The 20,129-nt window shown below is 56.5% G+C and overlaps 1 protein-coding gene and 1 long non-coding RNA gene across 8 annotated transcripts in view; one reads left to right on the top strand and one right to left on the bottom strand.

Annotated features, from left to right (window-relative positions):
- Positions 1-982: 982 nt before the first annotated feature.
- On the bottom strand, positions 983-8,071 carry LOC118521424 (uncharacterized). Its single transcript, XR_004910135.2, has 2 exons — positions 7,695-8,071; positions 983-1,180 (listed from the first exon to the last, which is right to left on the bottom strand). It is a non-coding gene; the product is annotated as an uncharacterized LOC118521424 (long non-coding RNA).
- Positions 8,072-8,240: 169 nt separating this feature from the next.
- DOT1L (DOT1 like histone lysine methyltransferase) overlaps positions 8,241-20,129 on the top strand; it is a 66,783-nt gene continuing 54,894 nt past the window's right edge. For 3 of the 7 annotated variants that reach the window (XM_078057890.1, XM_078057886.1, XM_078057881.1), the window contains exon 1: positions 8,243-8,572. In XM_078057890.1, coding sequence (XP_077914016.1) covers positions 8,492-8,572 — 81 coding nt within the window. In that variant the 5' untranslated portion in view covers positions 8,243-8,491. Of the gene's footprint in view, positions 8,573-20,129 lie in introns of all 7 variants that reach the window. The other 4 variants (XM_078057868.1, XM_078057867.1, XM_078057887.1 and 1 more) reach the window with 4 other exon arrangements.

The raw sequence follows: 20,129 nt of genomic DNA, 5'->3' as shown, positions 1-20,129 counted from the left end.
TACTTGTGTTGTGGAGACGTGGGACTGGGGAGTGGAAGGGTCTGCGATTCTGTGTGGGGTGAAGGACAGAGAGGCAATCCACTGCGTCCTGTGCTTTGAGCTCCTATAACCTTAATCAGGGGGTCAGCAAACCACAGCCCCGGGGGGCCAAAGCCAGCAGGGGAGGTTTGTGTTCCGTGCTTTGCCCCAGCCCCCCCGCAAGCATGGTAGGCGTGCCAAGTCAGCTGATAAAAGAGGCAAGTGTTCTTCTGTCTCCTATCAGGGGCTGGCACTCTTTCTGTAAGGGACCGGGGAGTAAATATGTTGGCTCTGCTATAACAGCTCAACTGTGCAGTGGTGGTGGAAAAGCAGTCGTGGATGATGTGGAAATGAATGCATATGGTTTTGTTCCAATAAAACTTTATTTACTAAAGTAAGAGGTGGTCTGGATTAGACCCTGTCCTAAACCAACCCTCCTTAAAAGAGAAAGTATGGGCCCTTAAAGCCACCCAAAATAGCTTCAAGAGGTCTGGAAGCTTCCATTCTTTTTTTAAGATTTATTTATTTATTTTGGGGGGGGAGGGGCAGAGGCAGAGGGAGAGAGTCTGAAGCAGACTCCCCGCTGAGCGCAGAGCCTGACTCAGGGCTTGACCTCATGACCCTGAGATCATGACCTGAGCCAAAACCAAGAGTCAGATGCCCAACGAACTGAGCCACCCAGGAGCCCTTGGAAACTTCTGTTCTTATGCTCTTACTGACATTAGAACACCATGAGGCTGGTCTACTGGAGGATGAGACCAGAAAGTAGAGGCGAGCCTCCCAGCTGAAGCCCTTTAGACCAACCAGCCTACCACCGACCCACTGTTGGAAAGACTCCAACAATCTACTATTCATCCCTTCCAGCTACAACCACTGTAATGTGTTTCTTGTGAGCCAGAAAGAGCCTACTTATATGCAAGCATGTTTATGTACCTATATACATATATATATTTAAATACAAATATGAGCTTTCTTAGCACGCTAATCTGCACCTTGCTCTTTTTAATACAACATATCGTGTACATCTTTCTCCATGAGGACATCTTTCCACAGTTTCATCTGCTGGATGACCTTTAACTTGGCATACAGATTTGTAATCCTCCTTCCCTGTGACACAGATGCATCCGTCCATCCAGTCTTGCCAAGAATGATCTCATTGACCCTAGGACAAAGCAAATGACACAACAGGAATGCAGAAAGAGGACTCTCAGAGGGTTCCATATTTCTGGGGCAGAAGCCTACCCTTGTCTGCAAAGCAGGTCATTATGATTATATTTGCTATCACTTTTTTAAAAAGTGTGATAAAATACACTTAAAGTTTTTATTTTTATTTATTTTTTAAAAGATTTTATTTATTTATTTGACAGAGAGAGACCCAGCGAGAGAAGGAACACAAGCAGGGGGAGTGGGAGAGGGAGAAGCAGGCTCCCCGCGGAGCAGGGAGCCCGATGCGGGGCTCGATCCCAGGACCTTGGGACCATGACCTGAGCCGAAGGCAGACGCTTAACGACTGAGCCACCCAGGCACCCCCACTTAAAGTTTTTAAATGGTTAAGATGGTAAATGTTATTTTTTCTTGAATCATAGTTAACATACAATATAATGTTAGTTTCAGGTGTACAGGTGATTTGAAAATTATATACATCATGAAATGCTCACCACCGTAAGTGTAGTTACCATGTTAGCCATTCCTAAGTGCACAGCTCAGGGGCATGAAGCACACTCACACCATTCTGCAGCCACCCCCACCCTCCGTCTCTAGAACTTTCCATCTCCCCACACGGAGACTCTGTCCCCATTAGCGCGGACTCCCCACCCCCTGCCCCAGCCCCGGCTCCCACCCTCTCCTCTCTGTCTCTGTGGACGGGACTCCTCTGGGGACCTCCTGGGAGTGGAATCATGTGGGATGTGTCTTACTGGTTTATTTCCAAGCACAAGGTCTTCAAAATCCATCCATATTGTAGCAGGTGTCAGGATTTTTTTTTCCTTTCTAAGGCTGAATAATATCCTATCGTATGGGTGGATCACATTTTGTTTGTCTATTCATCCACCAATGGACACTTGGGTTGTTTCTACCTTTTGGCTATCATAAATAATGCTGCTGTGAACATGGGTGTGCAAAAATCTGTCTCAATTCTTTGAGTGTATAACTAGGAATGAAATGACTGGGTCACACGTAACTCTATGTTTAATTTTTTTTTTTAAAGATTCTATTTATTTGACACAGAGGGACACAGTGAGAGAGGGAACACAAGCGGGGGAGTGGGAGAGGGAGAAGCAGACTCCCTGCTGAGCAGGGAGCCCAATGTGGAGCTCGATCCCAGGACCCTGGGATCATGACCTGAGCCGAAAGCAGATGTTTAACGACTGAGCCACCCAGGCGCCCCTATTCTTTCTTCTTTAATGTGAGGGATAGCACACATGCAAAAGGACACAAGTGCACTAATCTCAAGTGACTGGCTTAATAAATTCTCCCCCCACCCCTTTACCTCCATCTCCACATAATCACCACTCAGACTACAATGTAAAACACATCCAGACCCTTCTTAGTCAATGCCTCAACCCCCAGAGACAACCCGTATCCAACTTCTAACGCCATTCATTCATTTTCCTGGTTTTGCACTTCATATAAATGGAGTTAAGAAGTAGATCCCTTTTGTGGGTGGGTAACGGGCGAAACCATCGAAGAGTACGAGTATGATGAGCACTGAGAAAGGCATAGAATTGTTGAATCACTATATCGTACACCTGAAACTAACACTGCATGCTAACTATACTGGAATTAAAATTAAAAATGAAATAAAAAGAAACAAAAAGCCCCCAAAGAACAAACTGCTCTAAAAGAAAGAAAGAAAGAAAGAAAGAAAGAAAGAAAGAAAGAAAGAAAGAAAGAAAGAAAGAAAGAGAGGGACGCCTGGGTGGCTTAGTCGGTTACGCGTCTGCCTTCGGCTCAGGTCATAATCTCAGGGTCCTGGGATCGAGTCCCACATCGGGCTCCTTCCTCAGCGGGGAGCCTGCTTCTCCCTCTCCCTCTACCTGCCGCTCTGCCTACTTGTGTTCTCTCACTATCTTTGTCAAAGAAAGAAAGGAAGGAAGAGAAAGAGTCTCTTTGGTGTTGCTTCACTGCCCTTCCCTGACGGCTGCGTGAGATCCACCCACACCGGCGCGCATACCGGTTCTTTCCTTTTCGGTGCTGTGTGGCATCCCCTTTTCTGAGTATACCACAATTTCTTCACCTGCTCTCTTCTGGAAGGACATTGAAACCATTTCCAGTTGTTGGCTATTGTAAATAAAGCCCCTGCGAACGTTCCAGGGCATGTCTTTTAGTGGGGACTCAGACACTTATTTCTCTTGGGCGAGCACCGAGGAGGGGGATCACTGAGACCTGGGGTGGGTGTAGTTAGCTTTTGGGGGTCCAGCCAACAGCTTTCCAAAGTGATTGCTCCAATCTGCGCTACCAGCAACGCATGGGAGTTCTAGTGGCTTGCCATCCTCACCAACATTAGATATCGTCAGTCTCTTTAACTGTGGTTACCTGGGGAAGGGAGATGTCCACCATAATTTAAAGGATAATAGTAGCCAGGCGATCAAAGTTAACAGCTCGGTCATAAATCCTGTTGGCAGCAGGTGTGTTGATGTTATCTGATGAGAATGGCATTTTATCTCTGGGTCTTCCTCCCCCAAACCCCATAGTCCCATACTAACCACAAGAAAAACATCACAAAAACAAATTAAGAGACAAAATGCCTGATTGGTCCTCCTCAAAACTTTCAAGGTACCAAACCTGTCACATCCAGAGAACACTGGGACAGAAAAAAGATGTTAGGTAAGGAAATGCAAATAAAGTTTGGACTTTAGTTAGTAATAATGTATCAATGTTGGTTCTTTAGCTGCAACAAATGTATCATACTAATGTAACATGTAAAAAAGGGGGGGCACTGGGTATAGGGTGGCAGGCATAGGAACATTCTGTACCATCTTTGCAACTTTTTGGGTAAATCTTAACTATTAAAATTAAGCACTTTTACAAAGATAATAGTGTATTTCCTTGATTTAAACATGCCTGAGTCTCCTTTCGTCTTTACGATTTTGGTGTCTAGATGCATCTTGATTTAAGAAAGAACGGCTGCTGGCCCCCGAGAAGGGGGTGGCTTGTCAGCAGGTGGTTCACTCCAGACCTGAAGGTGAAAATCCTGGGTGGAAGTCTGAAGGCTCCACAAGCATGTAGAACCATAGGAGAGGATGAACCTGGTCGCTTAGGGACCAGATTCGACTCTGCTGGTGCCCTGGCCTCTTCTGTTGGACACGACCGTTTTGAGACTCCAACAGCCAGTATCTGCATCTGGAGGACTGTGGCAGGCTAGAAGTGCTGGGGAATTCACATCCTCCCAACCCCTCCCACCCCTCCACTGATAACAGGAGTTAGTGCGTAAGTACCCCAGCTCCTTCGTCCCCCCGGGTGGGCTCATGCCAAGGTATGTGTTTGCATATCCCCAGAGTCTCTGTGATGGTGGAGGTCCCACTAAGACAGCTGGTATCAGAGCGCACCTGTCTCTTCCTGTCCCCCCCCCCCCCAGGCAGTTCTCTGCACCTCTCAAATCATCAACCTGCACTCATGTCCTTGTTCTCAGAGTCAACTCAACCCAGGACAGGGACCAGAACAGTGGCCAGAGGAGGTGATTCTGGAAAGAGCTAGCTGCACAAGGTGGGTGGGTGATAGAGGCCATCGTGTGTGGGGGCCAGCCCCACCTCTCCAGCTCTGAGCGCCAGGTGGATGGGCATACACGCTTGCCATTTCATCCCCAAGGCTTGTCTCAGCCCTGCCTGGCTGCCTCACTCTGTGTCACCTCTGAGGGTGTACAAGTGGCTGGGATGGAGTCCCTGCCCTTGCAGGATTCTGGGGGAACCAGATCATCAGAATAATGTTGGAGCAGGGTCTCTGCCCCTTGGCGCTGCTGACGTTGGGGCCGGTTCATTCTCTGTGGGGGGTCTCGATGCTAGCCTCACCCCTGGTCGTTATAAGCACAGATGTCTCCAGACACGGCCCAGTGTCCCCTGGGGGCCGGATTGCTCCGGGTGAGACCAGTGGGCCCCTTCCATTTCAAGGGCCTGCATTTAAAGCTGCGCCCTCTCCCTTTCTTCCCTTACTTTAGTGATCTCCCTGACACCATTCCTGTATAATAAATTACATCTTATCAGCTTATTGTTTGCTGCCCTTCCTGGAACGTAAGTTCTATGAGGACACGGGTTTCCATCCACTGTCCTGGCTACTAGGTTCCCAGCACCTGGAAGAGGGTCTGCTATGTGGTAGCTGCTTATGAAATACTTGTGGAATAAAGGAGTTGAGCAAAGACACGAGTGGATGAATGAAGGGTTAGCAGGAAGGAAGGCAGGTGCAGGGAGATTTCCTTTCTGGCTGCGTGGGGATGGGAGATAAATCCTAAATAGAGTGACCAACCATCCCTGTGTGCCCAGAACAGAGGGGTTCCCTGGGTCTCCAGTGCCGAGACTGGGACAGTCCTGGGCAAACCAGACGGCTGGTCACCCTACAAACTACCATAACAGTACCAACAGCAATGCTGGTGGCAAATAACTTCTATGTAGCAGGCACTGTTCTAGCACTTTCTATGGTAACTGACTTGACCCTCTCAAACATCCTGGGGCAGGGACTGGGGGCATCGGCTGCTCAAATGAGGAAACAGCAGAGGTGGAGACACTCACCCGGCAGGGAAGGGAGGGCTGGGGTCGGAATTCTGTGGGTACAGGGCAGGTGTAAAGCATACTCTGGGGCCACACCTTGTCTGTGGAGTCCAGGAAGGTTCTGGAGGAAGTGAGCAGAGAACAAGACTGATGGCAGAGGGAGGAGTCTCGGGGAAGCACGTTCCAAGCAGGGGAACGGCACGTGCTGAGGGCCTGGGGCCAAGGTCACCCTCCTCCAGGGCTTGTCTTGACATCCCTCAGATGGTGGGGGACAACGGGCAGGGGAGGGGAGGGATGGGAAGCTGCTGTCTGCAGCCACTCTCCGGTTGGCTGCCCGAGCCAGGGTCTGAGAGGTCCCTGGGGGTCTCTCTGCAGGAAGGAGAGAATAGATAGAGGGAGGGGGGAAGGAGGGAGGGGAAGGGATGGAGGAGGAGGCGGGAGGGAGAGAGGGAGGGAGGGTGTTTCCTGAGACACATGCTCTGGCTGCCTCTGCGTCCTATGGGATGGAAGCTGACAATAGCCTGAGAGCCCGAGAGCCCGAGGTGGCTGACTGGCTCTCTTCACTGGGAGGATGAAGGGTGGCTCTGGGCTTTGGGTTCCTCAGGCTGGGGACCCTAACCCTTGTCCCAGGCTGTCCTTAGCTCACAAAGTCCAGTCTAGCTAAGTTATCCATGGGGGGGTTTGTCCCTCTTCGGAGCCTTCCTTCCTTGTCACCTGGGTGACTGTCTGGCCCCCTCACTCCTCTTCCTTTACCACCCCCCCAACCTCCCAATGTGTTCCCTGCATAGCAACCAGGGGAATCTGTTTTTAGAAAGCTTTTTATTGATAGACATACAAAAAGTGCATGATGGATACTTTTTCACAGGTGAATGTCCCTGTGTCACCCCTCTGATTCCTGAGCTAACCACTGTCCTGACTTTTTAAAGATTTATTTATTTATTTGACAGAGAGAGACACAACGAGAGAGGGAACACAAGCAGGGGGAGTGGGAGAGGGAGAAGCAGGTTTCCCGTGGAGCAGGGAGCCCGATGTGGGGCTCGATCCCAGGACCCTGGGACCATGACCTGAGCAGAAGACAGATGCCCAATGACTGAGCCACCCAGGCGCCCCCGCTGTCCTGACTTCTGACGCCCTTGGTTAGTTGGCCTTGGTCTCGAGCTTCCAACAATCCAGACCCCGCGTCTTTCCCTCCCCATCCCCGGGAGGAAGCACCCACGGGGACGTGGACACTGCTGCCAGGACTCCACCTTCCACCTGCGTGACTTGAGCGGGTCACTGCCCGTCAGGCTCCTCACCTGGCAAGAGCAGAAACCACCACCTGCCCTCCCGGGAGCTGTGACACTTAAGGGAGGTGCTGAAGAGGCAGGTGGTTGGCTCCCTCGCTGACACATGCAGGGGCTCAGTGAGCACAGGTGTCTGCATTCGTGAGTGTTCTCCAGGCCAGCAGAATCCACAGGATGTGTGTGTATTAATATACATATGCAGAGACGCACGGGTGTGTGTACTGCATACATATGGGACACACCTGCACGTGTATGACGTGCACCACGCATGTGTACACACGTACAGCACACACGTATGCCCATCCACACACACAGACATATAACATCCACATGCACCTGTGTGTACGTGGACACACCTGTACGTAGACATACTCACACATACACTACGTATATGCGCACACACGTGAGTGTACACGCGTGTATATACACATATATCCACACCCACTTTTATTTTAGGGACCTGGGTCATGTGACCGTGGGGGCCGGCAAGCCAGAGATCCGTCAGGCAGGACCCCACGGAAGAGCTGACGTTGCAGCCAGTGGCCGACAGAGGTCCCTCCTTGGAGGGAAACTTACTTTAAGACCTTCCGCGGACCGGACGGGGCCCACCCCAGCACGCCGGGTAACAACGGCCCTCGCCTCGAGTGAACCGCTTTAGACGCGGTCTCATGTGAACACCAGCCCCCGGACACACCTCAAGTAATGTCTGCGGGCCCCAGTGGACACCCGGCATTACGAACCCTCTCGGCTTCCCCGGCACCGGCCCGACCCCCCCTGCGGCAGGGTAGCCCCTTCGACACTCGGGTGCGCAGGGCCTGGCGCCGAGCAGCTGCTCAGCAAGCGGCGTTCTCGCGGGGCGAGTCGCGTACCCCGAGCGGTAGCGCAGGCCCCCCGGACCGCGGGCGTCCTATTTCACGAGGAATTACGGCTTTACTGGGCGTGGGCAGGGTGGGCCCCCACTCCTCCGGGGGCGGGGCTCGAACCTGTCATCCCAGACCGGCGGGGTCTCCCCGGGTCCCCGCGTCGGGCCGGCGGCGGCGGCCGAGGGCAGCCGAGGACGTGCGTGCGTGCGTGCGTGCGTGTGGGCGAGTCCACGGGGAGGGGCGGCGGGGGGGCCGCGCGCGGCGCGGCGGGCGGGGCAGCGGGCGCGCGCCGAGTCCTCGCGCCGAGCCCCCCCGCGCGCGCGCGGAGAATGGTTCGGCCCGGCCCCCGGCTCATTGTGCTCTCCTCACGCCGGCCCAAGATGGCGGCGGCGCTGGAGGCCCCGGGCCTGTGACCACAAAGAGGAGCCGGGGGCCGGACGGGAGCGCGGCGGCGGCGGCGGCGGCGGCGGCGGCGGCGGCGGCCGAGGCCCAGGCCAGGCCCCCCCCCTTCTCAGCCTCCCGCCCTCCCGCCCGCCCTCCTCCGCCCGCCGCCCCGCCCCCCGCCGGCGGCGCCGCGCCCCTCCCCCAACCGCCCGACTAGCATGGTGCGGCGGACGCGCGCGCCGACATGGGGGAGAAGCTGGAGCTGAGGCTCAAGTCGCCCGTGGGGGCCGAGCCCGCCGTCTACCCGTGGCCGCTGCCGGTCTACGTGAGTGCCGCCCCCGCGCCCCGCAGTCCCCCGCTCCCTCGGCCCCGCGGCGCGCCGCGCCCGCCCGGACGGGGCCGCCGGGGTCCCGAGAAGCCCCCCTCCGGGGTCGCCCTGCCGCTCGCGGCGCTGCCCGCGGCCGTTTGCGGGGCGGCGGGGCGCGGGGCTGCCGTTGCCCGGGCCGGGGGCGGGGGGCGTCTCGGGGCGGTGTGTGTTGACATTCGGTCTTGCCCTGCGTGGGGTCGTCTGGGTCTGGCGCTGTCAGTGTGCTCGGCTTTCGAGTCCCCGCGCTGCTTTCCGTCCCCCCTGAGGTCGAGGGGGTGGGCGGGCTGGCCGGACCCGGGGCCCGGGACCGCTCTGTCCCCCGCTCTCGAGTGACCCTCGGAAAATGACCGGCCGAGCGGAAATTTACCGGGGCGGCCCCGGGGCGCTGCGGAGCCGCGGGGGCGCGGGTGGGCGGCGCGGCGCGGGTGTCCGCGTCCCCGGGGCCGCTCGGACCCGGCAGGGTGCCGTTGGGAGCGGGAGCGCGGCGGGCGCCGTGGGCGGGCGTCTTCGGGGCGCCCTTCGGCGCGGACGCCCGGCGGGGGGACGGGGGCCTCCGGGGGACCCGGCGGGGAAGCCCGCGCGCCCCGCCCCTCACGCGCGCTCCGTGTGTGTCAGTTTTTGGAAACGTCGCGGCCGGGGGCGGGGTCGGGGCGCGGCGACCGCCCGGGAGCGGGTGTTGGCTGCCGGCCCTGGCTTCTCCGCGGTCGGAGGGTTTCGCGGTTTCCAGCCCGCCGCGCGCACCGGAGCTTTCTATTTTTGCTCATCCTGCGGCCGGAGGCGAGGTCGAGCCCGGGCCCTGGCTTTTCCGGCTGGCAAAGCGTGTGTGTATGTACGTGTGTGTCCGGCCGCCGGGGCAGTGGGCAGGGCGGGAAGACCGACGTCCAAGGTGACGAAAGTGGGGAGAACCTTCAAAACTCCAACCGTTCCACCAGCCTCCGCCTCTCCGCCCCTGTGACAGCGCTCCGCATGCACCAGTTGGCTGGCCAGCGCATTCTTTAAAATTGAGTTATTTTTTATCCTTAGCTCGCACGCAGTACGATCACTGTTTTTGGCACGGTGCAGCTCCAGGGGTTTTGACAGGTCCATCCTAATCAGGCCACTGTCAGCCCTCCGGGTGCCCTTCCACCAGCTCAGCTCTTTTCTCTCTGCTCCTAAGTCTTGTCTTTTCCAGAAAGTCAGATAAATGGAATCAACAGCAGGCAGCTTTCTGGCCCAGTAGGGCATTTCTGAGACTCATGCGTGTTGCTGTGGGTATCAGAAGTCCGTCCTTTTCATTGCTCTGTCCTATTCCATCTTTTCATTTCCCTGTTTCACTGCCCGGTGGTGGCCTTGTGGGATGTTTCTAGTTAGGAATAAAGCTGCTATGAGCATGTGGGGGCAATTTTCTACGCAAACTTGACTTCTCACCTTGGGAGGCGTTCAGGGGGAGGACGGTGGGGCCTGTGCCGCTGTGTGTGACACTTGTGCATCTCCCAGATTGGCACTGTCGGGTATTGGAAGACTGAGGGAATGCACTGTGACCCACTGTCCAGGCCCTGGACACCAAGGTGAAAGTTCATCCAGAGACAGCCACAGTGTCCCCCTCACCACCATCTTTTATTTGGAGCAGAGCAAGGCCCACAGTGATTTGTACCTGGTGTAAACAAGGCCTTCCGTGTTGGGCCTGGCTTTCTAGTGGCCGCTGGTTCTGAACTGCAGAGCGTCTTTCCCTCACTGGCCGGGACCTCGCTTGGCAGGGGGATGGGATTGTGCTGCCCGCCTGGCCAGGCGCTCTGCCTGACGTCAGCAGGCCCTTTCCTGGTGTGGTTGTCCCACTGCCAGGCCCGTGGGCAGGCGGGCCCCGTGAAATCCTCTGCTAGTGCAGTGACAATCGACGCTCCTGCTACAGCTTTGTGGTGATGTCTGTTAACTTCCCGTATCCCTGCTGACGAAGTTTGCTTTCTCGTGCGAAGCGAGGGCCAGTACTTTCAGAAGGGTTCATATTTTGTGATGATTCGATGATGACTGTGTTAAGAAAACGGATGACTTCATAAGTTAACTTTTCAGAAGGTCAGACTGTCATTTGACTACGTGTGCGAGATGACTGGGCCCATTTGTTCATGGATCCATTCATTCTGCCAGCACCTACTGGTTGCTTCCGGTGCTCCTGGGGCCGCAGAGGACAGTGGACAGTATTCGCATGCTCAGGAAACGTGTAAGCGTAGGGAGGTGGGAGATCTATAAACCCACAAGTTCAGCAGTTATGTGGCCACATAGATAGCTGCCGGCTGAGGTGGTCCTGGAGGGAGGGGCTGCTGGTTTTGTCCTGGGGGAGGTGTGGGTGGCTTCTTGGAGGTGGGGCCATCTGCAGGAGGAAGTACCAACAGTCACAACCACCCACACTGGGAAGTGTCCAGGGTCAGAAACAGGCTTTTTGGGAAATTAACAAATGGGAGGGAAGGTGGGGGCGGTGGCGGCTGAGTTTTGTTGCTTCCATGACTTAAGAGTTCTCAGATACTCACCTACAGCTCAGGGTGGCTCTTGTCTTAGTGGGAAAACCAGGTCCCAGCTGGAAGGGGGGTAGTAGTATTTTTGGCTGCCTGGCTGCGGGGCAAGAACCTTCGAGGGCGTGGAGTGGTCCAGCTCCTCCATGACTTATTAAGCCTGTGGGCGGGGGAGCAGCCCCATCGTGACTGTCCCCGCCTTCAGCTTCCTCCCGGGGAGCCCACGATCTGATGAATGCCCTCTGAGCAGTCATGCCCTTTATGCAGGAGGATGAGTGGGTGGGCAGAGTGAGCCATCCCTCCCTGTGACTCAGAAAATATTTTCTGATGCTGACCTAGGCTTGTGTGAGCCTTCGGTCTAATCTGCACTCAGGTGGAAGGCAGATTAACCCTTAGACAACCTTGTGTGGGCGGAGTAGCTCCTTCACAGGGGGGAGGGATAATCGGAAAAGCCTGTCTGTCCTATATGGCTGTTAGTTTTCATAGTCGGGTCCCTAGGATCCAAATGCCTGCCGGTACTCTGTTCTGGATGGGTAGGGGACGGAGGGAGCAGGAACTTCGGGTGTTCCCTAGGGAGGCAGGGGCAGAGCTGCAGGGCACCTGCCTGCCCAGTCTCCCTCTGGGAGCTCTGCCTTTTTTTCCCTTAAGCTATTAATTTCGAGATAATCGTATATTCACTTGAAGCCATAAGAAGTAACAGGGGCGCCCAGATGGCTCAGTTGGTTAAGTGTCTAACTTTTGGTTTCAGCTCAGGTCATGATCTCACAGTTGTGAGATTGAGCCCCGAGTTGGACTCTGCACTCAGCCGGGAGTCTGCTTCTCTCCCTTTCCCTCTGCCCCGTGCTGTCTCTCTCTCTCAGATAAGTAAATCTTATAAAAAAGAAAGAAGGAGAGAAAGAAAGAGCAGAGACATCCTGTGTTCTCCTTATCCAGCTCCCCCAGTGGTGACATCTTACAACCAGAGCGCAAGATGAGCATATTGTTGGTATTGGTGCACTCAAGATACAGAGCATTTTGGGGTCCTCTCGTGAATGTGGGACCGGTGCTGCCAGGGTTCTGCATTTGGGAGCAACTGGGTCCTGGGCCCCATGCCTCTCTCGGGAAAGTTCTTACTCTGCCTGACTTCCCCTGCAGAGTGTGCCTGGGTCCCTAGCTGTGGGAATAATGTTCCTGTTTCCTTCCTCTTGCTCAGGGTTGTACTTCCTGAAGCCTCTCTCTGCTTTCTCTGTCCCCTTGAGGTGTCCCTACAGTTCCCACCAGTGGGGGCTCCTGCTAGCCCAGGCCACGGTATTGATTCTGCAGGTATTTGCCGAGGACCTGCCGCTTTTTGGGGGGTGCCGGGTGTCGCTCTGCCACACAGCCCACACGTGGCTCCGGCCTGCCCCTCAGTGCCTCGCCATTCCCTTGCTCCATGCTCTCCCAGCTCCTGCTCTTCCTGAACGCAGTCTTCCTTCTCCCCGACCCGCATCCCGCTTCCAGTTCCGAGCCCGTGGGCCCTCTCCCCTGCGCTGTACCAGCCCTTCTTCCTGTTTGTTGTGTGGCACCTGGGGTGCTGCCAGTGGAGGTTGGGAGGTCAAGGGCTCTGGGCTTTACCATGCAACCGCCCTAAGCCTCAGTTTCCCCTCTCTAGAGAGACTTGGGCTTGAGTTCCCCTCAGCTAGTCATGGGGGTGTGGGAGCTAGCGTGCCGAAAGCATTAGCTTCACTCCACGTGCTGGGGGGTGGGGGTGTGAGTGATGGATACTCACTCTGATAACACTTCTGTCGTTTAAAAACCCAACCCTTCTCTTTAGGAGTTGGGGGACAGGGCTTTCTGGGCTTTGTGGTAGGGCTAGGGATAGAGGAGGACACAGGTGCCGGTGGGGGGTAGTGTGGCCTGTGGGACCACAGGAGCCCCCATGGGGCTCAGGTTTCTGCCCTGGATGGCTGTTTTGCTGTGATCTGTTTAAACGGGTGAACAGGGTTGTTTCCCCTGGTCTGCATGTGGCTCACTGCGGCTGGGCTGCATCCCTGGTCTGGCAGTTCGGGTTGTCTGCCCCAGATGTGCCGGGTACGGGAGGCCAGGCGCAGGGGCCTGGGCACAGGGAGGGTTCAGGAGGACAATCAACAGGAGGGGGCAGTGCTGGGGCTTGTGGGTTTTGTTTACAAGTAACAGCTTTATTGCAAGGTAATTCACACACCACTCCGTCTATCCATCTAGAGTACGTTGCCACAGACCAGTCCATTCACAGGGTTGTACAACTGCCACCTTTAGTCTCAGAACGTTCCATCACCCTAGAAGGAAACTCGTCCCCATTAGCTATCACCTCCCCCCCCAGCCCCCGAGAGCCCCCTTCCCGTCCGCAGATGAGCCTGTTCTGGGCGTGTCACCCACGTGGACTCACACCCCGTGTGGCCTTCTGTGTCTGGTTCCCTCCCTGAGCGTCGTGGGCTCGGGGTCCGCCCCCGGGGCCGCGCGTGTGGGCGACTCTCCTGCTCACGGCTGAGTGATGTTCCTCTCCATGTATGGACCAGGTGGCCACGGCTGCTGCTAGGATGCCACAGCTCCAGACTCCTTCCTCGTGGGGGCTCCTTCCTCTGGACCCCCTGGTCGTTGGATTGCACGGAGCACGGCGTCCGGGGCTGTGTGGGACCGAGTTTGCGCCCGAGTGAGGTCTGACGGGCCCTGCTGCTCCGGCCTTCTGGACAGCTCGTGCGGGAGGCTTCCCATCAGCGCTGCCAGGCCTGCCCGGGTGTGGCTCCTCAGACCACCCTCGGGTGCTCCTTAGCACGCCCTCCCGTTTTCCCTCTCCCCTCCCCCAGCTGTATTTATGGCCGCGGGGGATCCCTGTGGCCCACCCTGCTTCCCACGGCGACCCGGGGGGCTTGCGTGTCGATTCTTTCGTTGGAGCGCCTCTTCGAGATCATTGGCCACGGCCACACCGCAGGCCCGGTGTGCTGCTGGGATGGCGTTGCGCGGGACTCCCTTGCCCTGGAGACTTGGGGGCTGTGGGTCTGGTGGGCCGGGTGCTTTTAGATGTGGCCCAGTCCTCTGAGCAGCCTTGTTTGTCAGGGTTGGCGCTGGGCAGCGTGGCCCCGTGGAGAGGGGTGCGGTGGGGGTGGTGGCAGGAGCCAAGGCCTCCTTCCCGGTGAGTCACTGCTGGCTGTCGTCACAGAGCTGAAACATTCCCTGAGAGCCAGGGTGCGTCACAGGTGAGCGGTTGGCTCGGCCCCCCCTCCCCCGAGAGAAGTTATCTGAGCAGCATAAGCTGCCCTCCTTCTGGCCCCTTTGCAGCGTGACATTGTTTCGGGGGCCACGCAAGTTTAGTCCTTAAAACTAGTGAAGCTCAAAAGCAGTGGCTGGGTGACTTGACTTTTTCTACAGCTTGGGGGAGTGAATTTGCTGCTCTCACAGATCCTATGCTTCATCGTGGGGTAGTGACTGGCTTCTGTCACTCAGCCCAAGCAGGTGCCCCCAGTGTGACCACAGTCACTGTGTGGGTCTTTAAGTAACTGTCCCCTTCTCTCCCTGTGCCGCCTCCTACCATGGACAGCAGGCCCAGAGCCCCTGGGGTACCCATTGCTGCGTAGACACCAGGGCTGTGAGCTGGGAGATTGTCTCCCCTGCGCAGATCTCTCATTGTGTGGGTACGTGGAGTCTGAAGACCCAGCCAGTTGAGAGCGGAGGTCTGGGAGAAGGACCAGCACAAACAGGAGGGCTTTCCAGCGTAGGTGTGTCCCCACAGGGTCCGGTTTACAGACGAGGGAGCCACGCACAGAGATGACAAGACCTGTGCCAAGTCCTGTCCCTTCCGGATGGCAAGCCTTCCTGCAGAAGGGCCCCACGCTTGGTTGAATGCTGTGGGGTGGTTAACCACGTTTGAACGGGAGCGCCCTGGGCCCTCCCTAGCCGCCGTCTTTGCCAGGTCTCTGGCCTCTCGCCCTGCCCCACTCTGCACCCTATCCTGAGGGCTAAGTGTGAACCGCAGACCTGAGCCCTCGTTCACCTCCCAGAGCACCATCAGTAGCTGCCCTCGGCCTTGGGGGAGCTCCCAGACTCTGCCTGCTCTGGGCACCGCACATCGACCTTCCTCCCCTCTAGGCTGACCTCCAGAGTGATTAATACCCTCCCATCCCAGCCTTCTTACCATTGTTTTGTGCTCTTTACTTATTTGTACACATGGCCTGTCTTTCTTGGTTCTTGCTTATTTGAACTGGAAAAGGTGCTATCGCTATAAATACTTGAATTGGTCATGTTAAGAACAAACCATAAATTAACTGCTTTTGCTCCCCCTGCTTAGCTTAACCATGAACTCAGCCCGAAGTGGCGCTGTTTTAAAGTGATTAGGAATTAGTGTTTATTTTGTCAAAGGGCCACGTAGTAATATCTGTGAAAGGGCAGCTTCTGGATGAAATTTAAGGTGATTATTAAGATAGCAGATTGACCACGTTGAGTGTTGAGATGTTTAAACAGATTCAGACTGTAATGTATTACATTTCTCAATGTGGGTGTTATGTTACACATTTTCCTTATTTCTGAGTTGAGGAATACAAAATTTTAGCAGGGGAAAGGTACTGTAAAATTTATGGAATTACTAATATATTCAGAAGCCTTCAAGTATGCTCTTTTTTTTCTTTGTTTTTGTTTTTGTTTTTTTTTTTTTAAAGTAAGCTCTAGGCCCAATGTGGGGCTTGAACTCACGACCCTGAGATCAAGGGTTGCGTGCTTTCCGACTGAGCCAGCCGGGCGCCTCTAAGTGTGTTGTGTTTATCATTACAGTGCTCCTGCCAAGTAAGAAGGCAGCAGGCAATGTCTCCGTCTGGTGGATAGAAGGCCTTCTCTGGGTGGGGTGGGGGTGGGCTGAGAGACTGCGTGTGCCCGGAGCACCTGCAGACCCCGAGAGCGCCTTTCTCGTTTGTCTGCATTTGGAGAACCTTCTGTGTCTCACTTTCCTGTGCGACATTTTTGCACTTGGAAAGGATTTTATTTTTACTTTTACTCTTTTTTTAAGATTTTATTTGTTTATTTGAGAAAGAGAGATAGAGAGCAAAGGAGAGCTCAAGCAGGGGAGGAGAGGGAGAAGCAGACTCCCCACGGAGCAGAGAGCCCGATGCGGGGCTCCATCCCAGGACCCTGAGGTCATGACCTGAGCCAAAGGCAGACATTCAACCGACTGAGCCACCAGGTGCCCCTGGAAAGGATTTTTTTTTTTTAATTTAATTTTTTAATTTATTTATTTTTGAGAGAGAGAGAATGACAGAGAGAGAGAATGAGAGGGGTGAGGGTCAGAGGGACAAGCAGACTCCCCCGGAGCAGGGAACCCGATGCGGGACTCGATCCCGGGACTCCAGGATCATGACCTGAGGTGAAGGCAGTCACTCAACCAACTGAGCCACCCAGACGACCCTGGAAAGGATTTTAGACAGAAGAGCGTGTTGTACAAATAGAACAGAGTTGCTGTAACCCTCACTCAGCTGCCCGTGGCACCAGGATCCAGGCCGGGGCTCAGCGCTGAGGAGACTCAGGACTCCGTCTCCCCGTGTCCCTTTCTGCTCAGGCCCAGCCCAGGGTCCCCTTAGTGTTTAGTTGTTGTGTGTCCTCAGCTCTAACCTGGGGCAGTCCCTCATGTCTATGGAAAGGCCAGCACCTGTCATGACCTGCCCACCCTGCAGGGGCCTTAGTGTGGGGTTGGAAGTGCATTCTTTTTTTTTTTTTTTTTTTAAAGATTTTATTTATTTATTCATGAGAGACAGAGGCAGAGGGAGAAGCAGGCTCGCCGTGGAGCAGAGAGCCTGATGCGGGACTCGATCCCAGGACTCTGGGATCATGACCTGAGCCGAAGGCAGACGCTTAACCGACTGAGCCACCCAGGTGTCCCGGAAGTGCATTCTTGGTAGGAGTCCCACAGGCCGACGCTGTGTCTCCTCGGGCATCACCTCCAAGGCTGCTGAGGCTGTGCATCTTCCTGTGGACGGTGCTCACCTTGAGCCCTGGTTGTGGCGGCAGCGCCAGGTCCCTCTCCCGTCCACGGTCAGGTTGCTGCTTCGTTCCCCTCATCCCCGGGGGGCAGGGTGCCTCGAGGCTGTCTGGGACCCTGAGGGGCCTTGCCTACAGCAGTCGCCGCAGCCCCCGCACCGTGGGGCTTTCTCCTTTCCTCCACCGCACTCCCGCGTTGCCTGCAGTTCCTGTCTGGGAGAGCTGCGGCTGTCCTCCACTTACTCACACGTTTCTAGCCTCTGCGTGGACTGCATTCTCCGGGTGATGGTCCAGTCTCTGAGGAGCTTGTTGCTCAACGTTCTGGAGCCGGCCCCCCGGGAGCGCCTCCGGGCTTTCTCCTGGGCCCTGGGCCTGCCCATGCCCCTTTGGGGACACGTCTTTGCTGCCTGGTGCACAGGATGTCGAGGCTCATCTTGTGTTTTCCCTGCCCCAGCCCTGGAATCAGCCATTCCTCCAAGGAGCCTGGTTCCTTTTCAGAGTCCTGTGGAGGAGAGTACCAGTGCTGGGCACGGTCGTGCAAACCTGGATTTAAAACCGTGAAGGAGCTGTGGCCTGCCCAGCCCTCGCCACCGCTCTGAGGGCCCGTCCCTCCACGTGGGTTCTCAGGGGCGCAGACGCCTCCTGGCTGCACGCGGTTTTCCGCTGGGCGTGGGCAGCTGCCGCGGAGGGTGCCCGGCACCTCGGGTCAGAGCGGGCTGTCTTTCCTGCTCCAGGATTCCTGGGCCAGCCGCAAAAGTGCATTTTGTCAGGAGCCACTGTTTGCGGCCATTTTTGGCGGAAATTCCACCTTCCCAGCTGCCACTTCTGGTTGGATTTCTGCTTTTCCACCTGTGTCCTCCTCCCTGCCTTCGGCCCGGAGGCCTGCTCCTTCTTGGCCAGCTCCTCGTCCCCTCCTTTGGTCCTGGGCCACCCTGTGAATGCTGGCTGTGTACCGCCTGTGCCCTGGGGATCATTATCTTCGTTTGCTTGGGCTGCGCTGATGGGATACCGTGGGGGGCAGCTTGAAACACAGACACTGATTTCTCATGGCCCCGGGGGCTGGCAGTCCGAGGCCATGGTGCCGGCAGGGCTGGTACCTGGGGAGGGTCCACTTCCTGGCCGGCAGCCCCGCCTTCTCGCTGTGTCCTCACGTGACCAAGAGAGAGTGCTCTGTCCCTTCATCCCCTTACATGGGCACTGATCGCACAGGGGTCCCCACCTTCGTAACCTCCCTTAACGCTATCACCTCCCAAAGGCCCTGTCTCCTAATACCATTCCGCGGGGGGTCAGGGCTCTAGCGTGTGCATCTGGGGGACCCAAACATTCTGTTCTTCACAGTGTCCCTGTGTCTCACCATCTGGCCCCTCCAGCAGCTCCGAGAGTACTTCCATGTTGGTGTCTTTGTTCAGCTTCTTCTTTTTTGGAGTGTGTTGGCTGGAGACCCAGCTCACTTGGCTGGGCCTGGCTCCCCGCCTGTGACAGCCCTGGCTGGGGGCAGTGCTCTGTATTTGCGTTCCTTTATGAGGCCTGTGTCCGTCGCGCACACCTCGGCCGTGGCCTGGCCTGTCCTCAGGTATGGTTGGCGGGGCTCGCTTCCACCGCCTTCCTGGAGCCCATAGGGCAGGCACTCCATTGCTGCCACCCTGCTCTGCCCTTGCTGGGGGTGTGTAGGCATCTGGGACTGGCTGTGGACGCGGCTGGCATGATTCTGTGCAGCCTGGGATCTCTGCTGCCGTGCACGAATTTGCTCATCTTCACATGAAAGCCTGTCCCTTCTCGATGCTCAGGCCCTGCAGGTGCCACACTGTGCTGGTCTGCTGTCCTCACTGCTGCTCCCTGCCCCCGGTCCCAGGTGCACGGGCACACAGGCGGAGAGATGAGGCTGAGCACCCCAGCCAGGCCCCTAGGCCCTGTGCTCTCCACCCTGCTGGGCTTTGTAGCTGCGGCCCTCTGGTCTTCCTCCCGGACCGAGTGTTCTGGATGCCTGCTGATTTTGCACTGTGTCCTTCTTCACTCCCACCAGATCTCTGCCGTCAAAGCCCTGCCACTGATAGAGACAGACAGCAGGCCTCCCGCCATGTCCCATCAGCCCACCTTCATTCTCTGCCCTTCTCCGCGCCTTAGAGCTCTGTCTGCACGTCACCATCCCATCCACGGCAATTCCCACGTCAGCTTACTCAGGGCCGTGGCTCTCAGAGTGGGGTCCCGGAGCCGGCAGCCTTCGCATCACCTGGGAACTTGTTAGGAATGCAGATTCCTGGACCCCCAGATTTGCTGAATCTGAGACTTCGTGGGTGGGCCCCATCTGTGCTCAGGAGCCTTCCAGGGGATTCTGACGCTTGGCACAGTGTGAGACCCCTGCTTCAGAGGACAGCTTGGGTTCTGCCCTCCGCCTGTGAATCCTGATGGGAGCCGAGGGCACTCCCTGGATGTTCTTGTTGCAAACGGGAGTCAGGAGAATGGAGCTGGCGGGCGGGTTCCCCGGGCACGCACCCCTCTGTGCACCTCTTGGTCTTCCCTCTGCAGCCCGCCTCTCACCGACACCCCTCCAGTCGTGCAGAGGAGGTCTGAGTGCTCGGGAGCCTGGGCTCATGCCCTTGCGGAGGGCATCTCAAAGACCCTCCTGTGCACACTTCTTGTGCTGAGACTACAGACCTGCCAGGGACAGGCTGGTGGCGGAGCCACACCTTGAGTTCTTGTCCTGGGCGCTTGTTCTCAGGTTTGTCCTCAGGGTACAAGAGGGGGCCGGGCCTGGGCTAGTGAGGCAGCTGGGGCTCCCCGCACGCTCTGTCCCTCTGTGCGTTTGCCGTCCACACACCGTCTGTGCTGGGCAGTGCTGAGGACACAGGGCCAGTGGCCTCACACTGCCACCGGAGTTGGGGAGGCGAGTTTCATGGCAGGGACAGAGTTTCGTGTCACCTCCGGGTGTGACGACTGCCCCCTGGGTGGTGTGCAGCGTAAGACAGGGACAGATTGTACTTGTCATGGACGTTTTCACGTGCTCGCCGTGGTGGAGGGCCTAGTGCAGCCTGGTGCCCGGTGCCTGCTCTCCCAGTTAGCTGCGTTCGCTAAGCAGG

The sequence above is a fragment of the Halichoerus grypus genome, chromosome 1 (assembly GCF_964656455.1).
Source record: "Halichoerus grypus chromosome 1, mHalGry1.hap1.1, whole genome shotgun sequence".
Classification (NCBI taxonomy): Eukaryota; Metazoa; Chordata; class Mammalia; order Carnivora; family Phocidae; genus Halichoerus; species Halichoerus grypus.
This window is presented reverse-complemented; position numbering and strand designations above follow the sequence as displayed.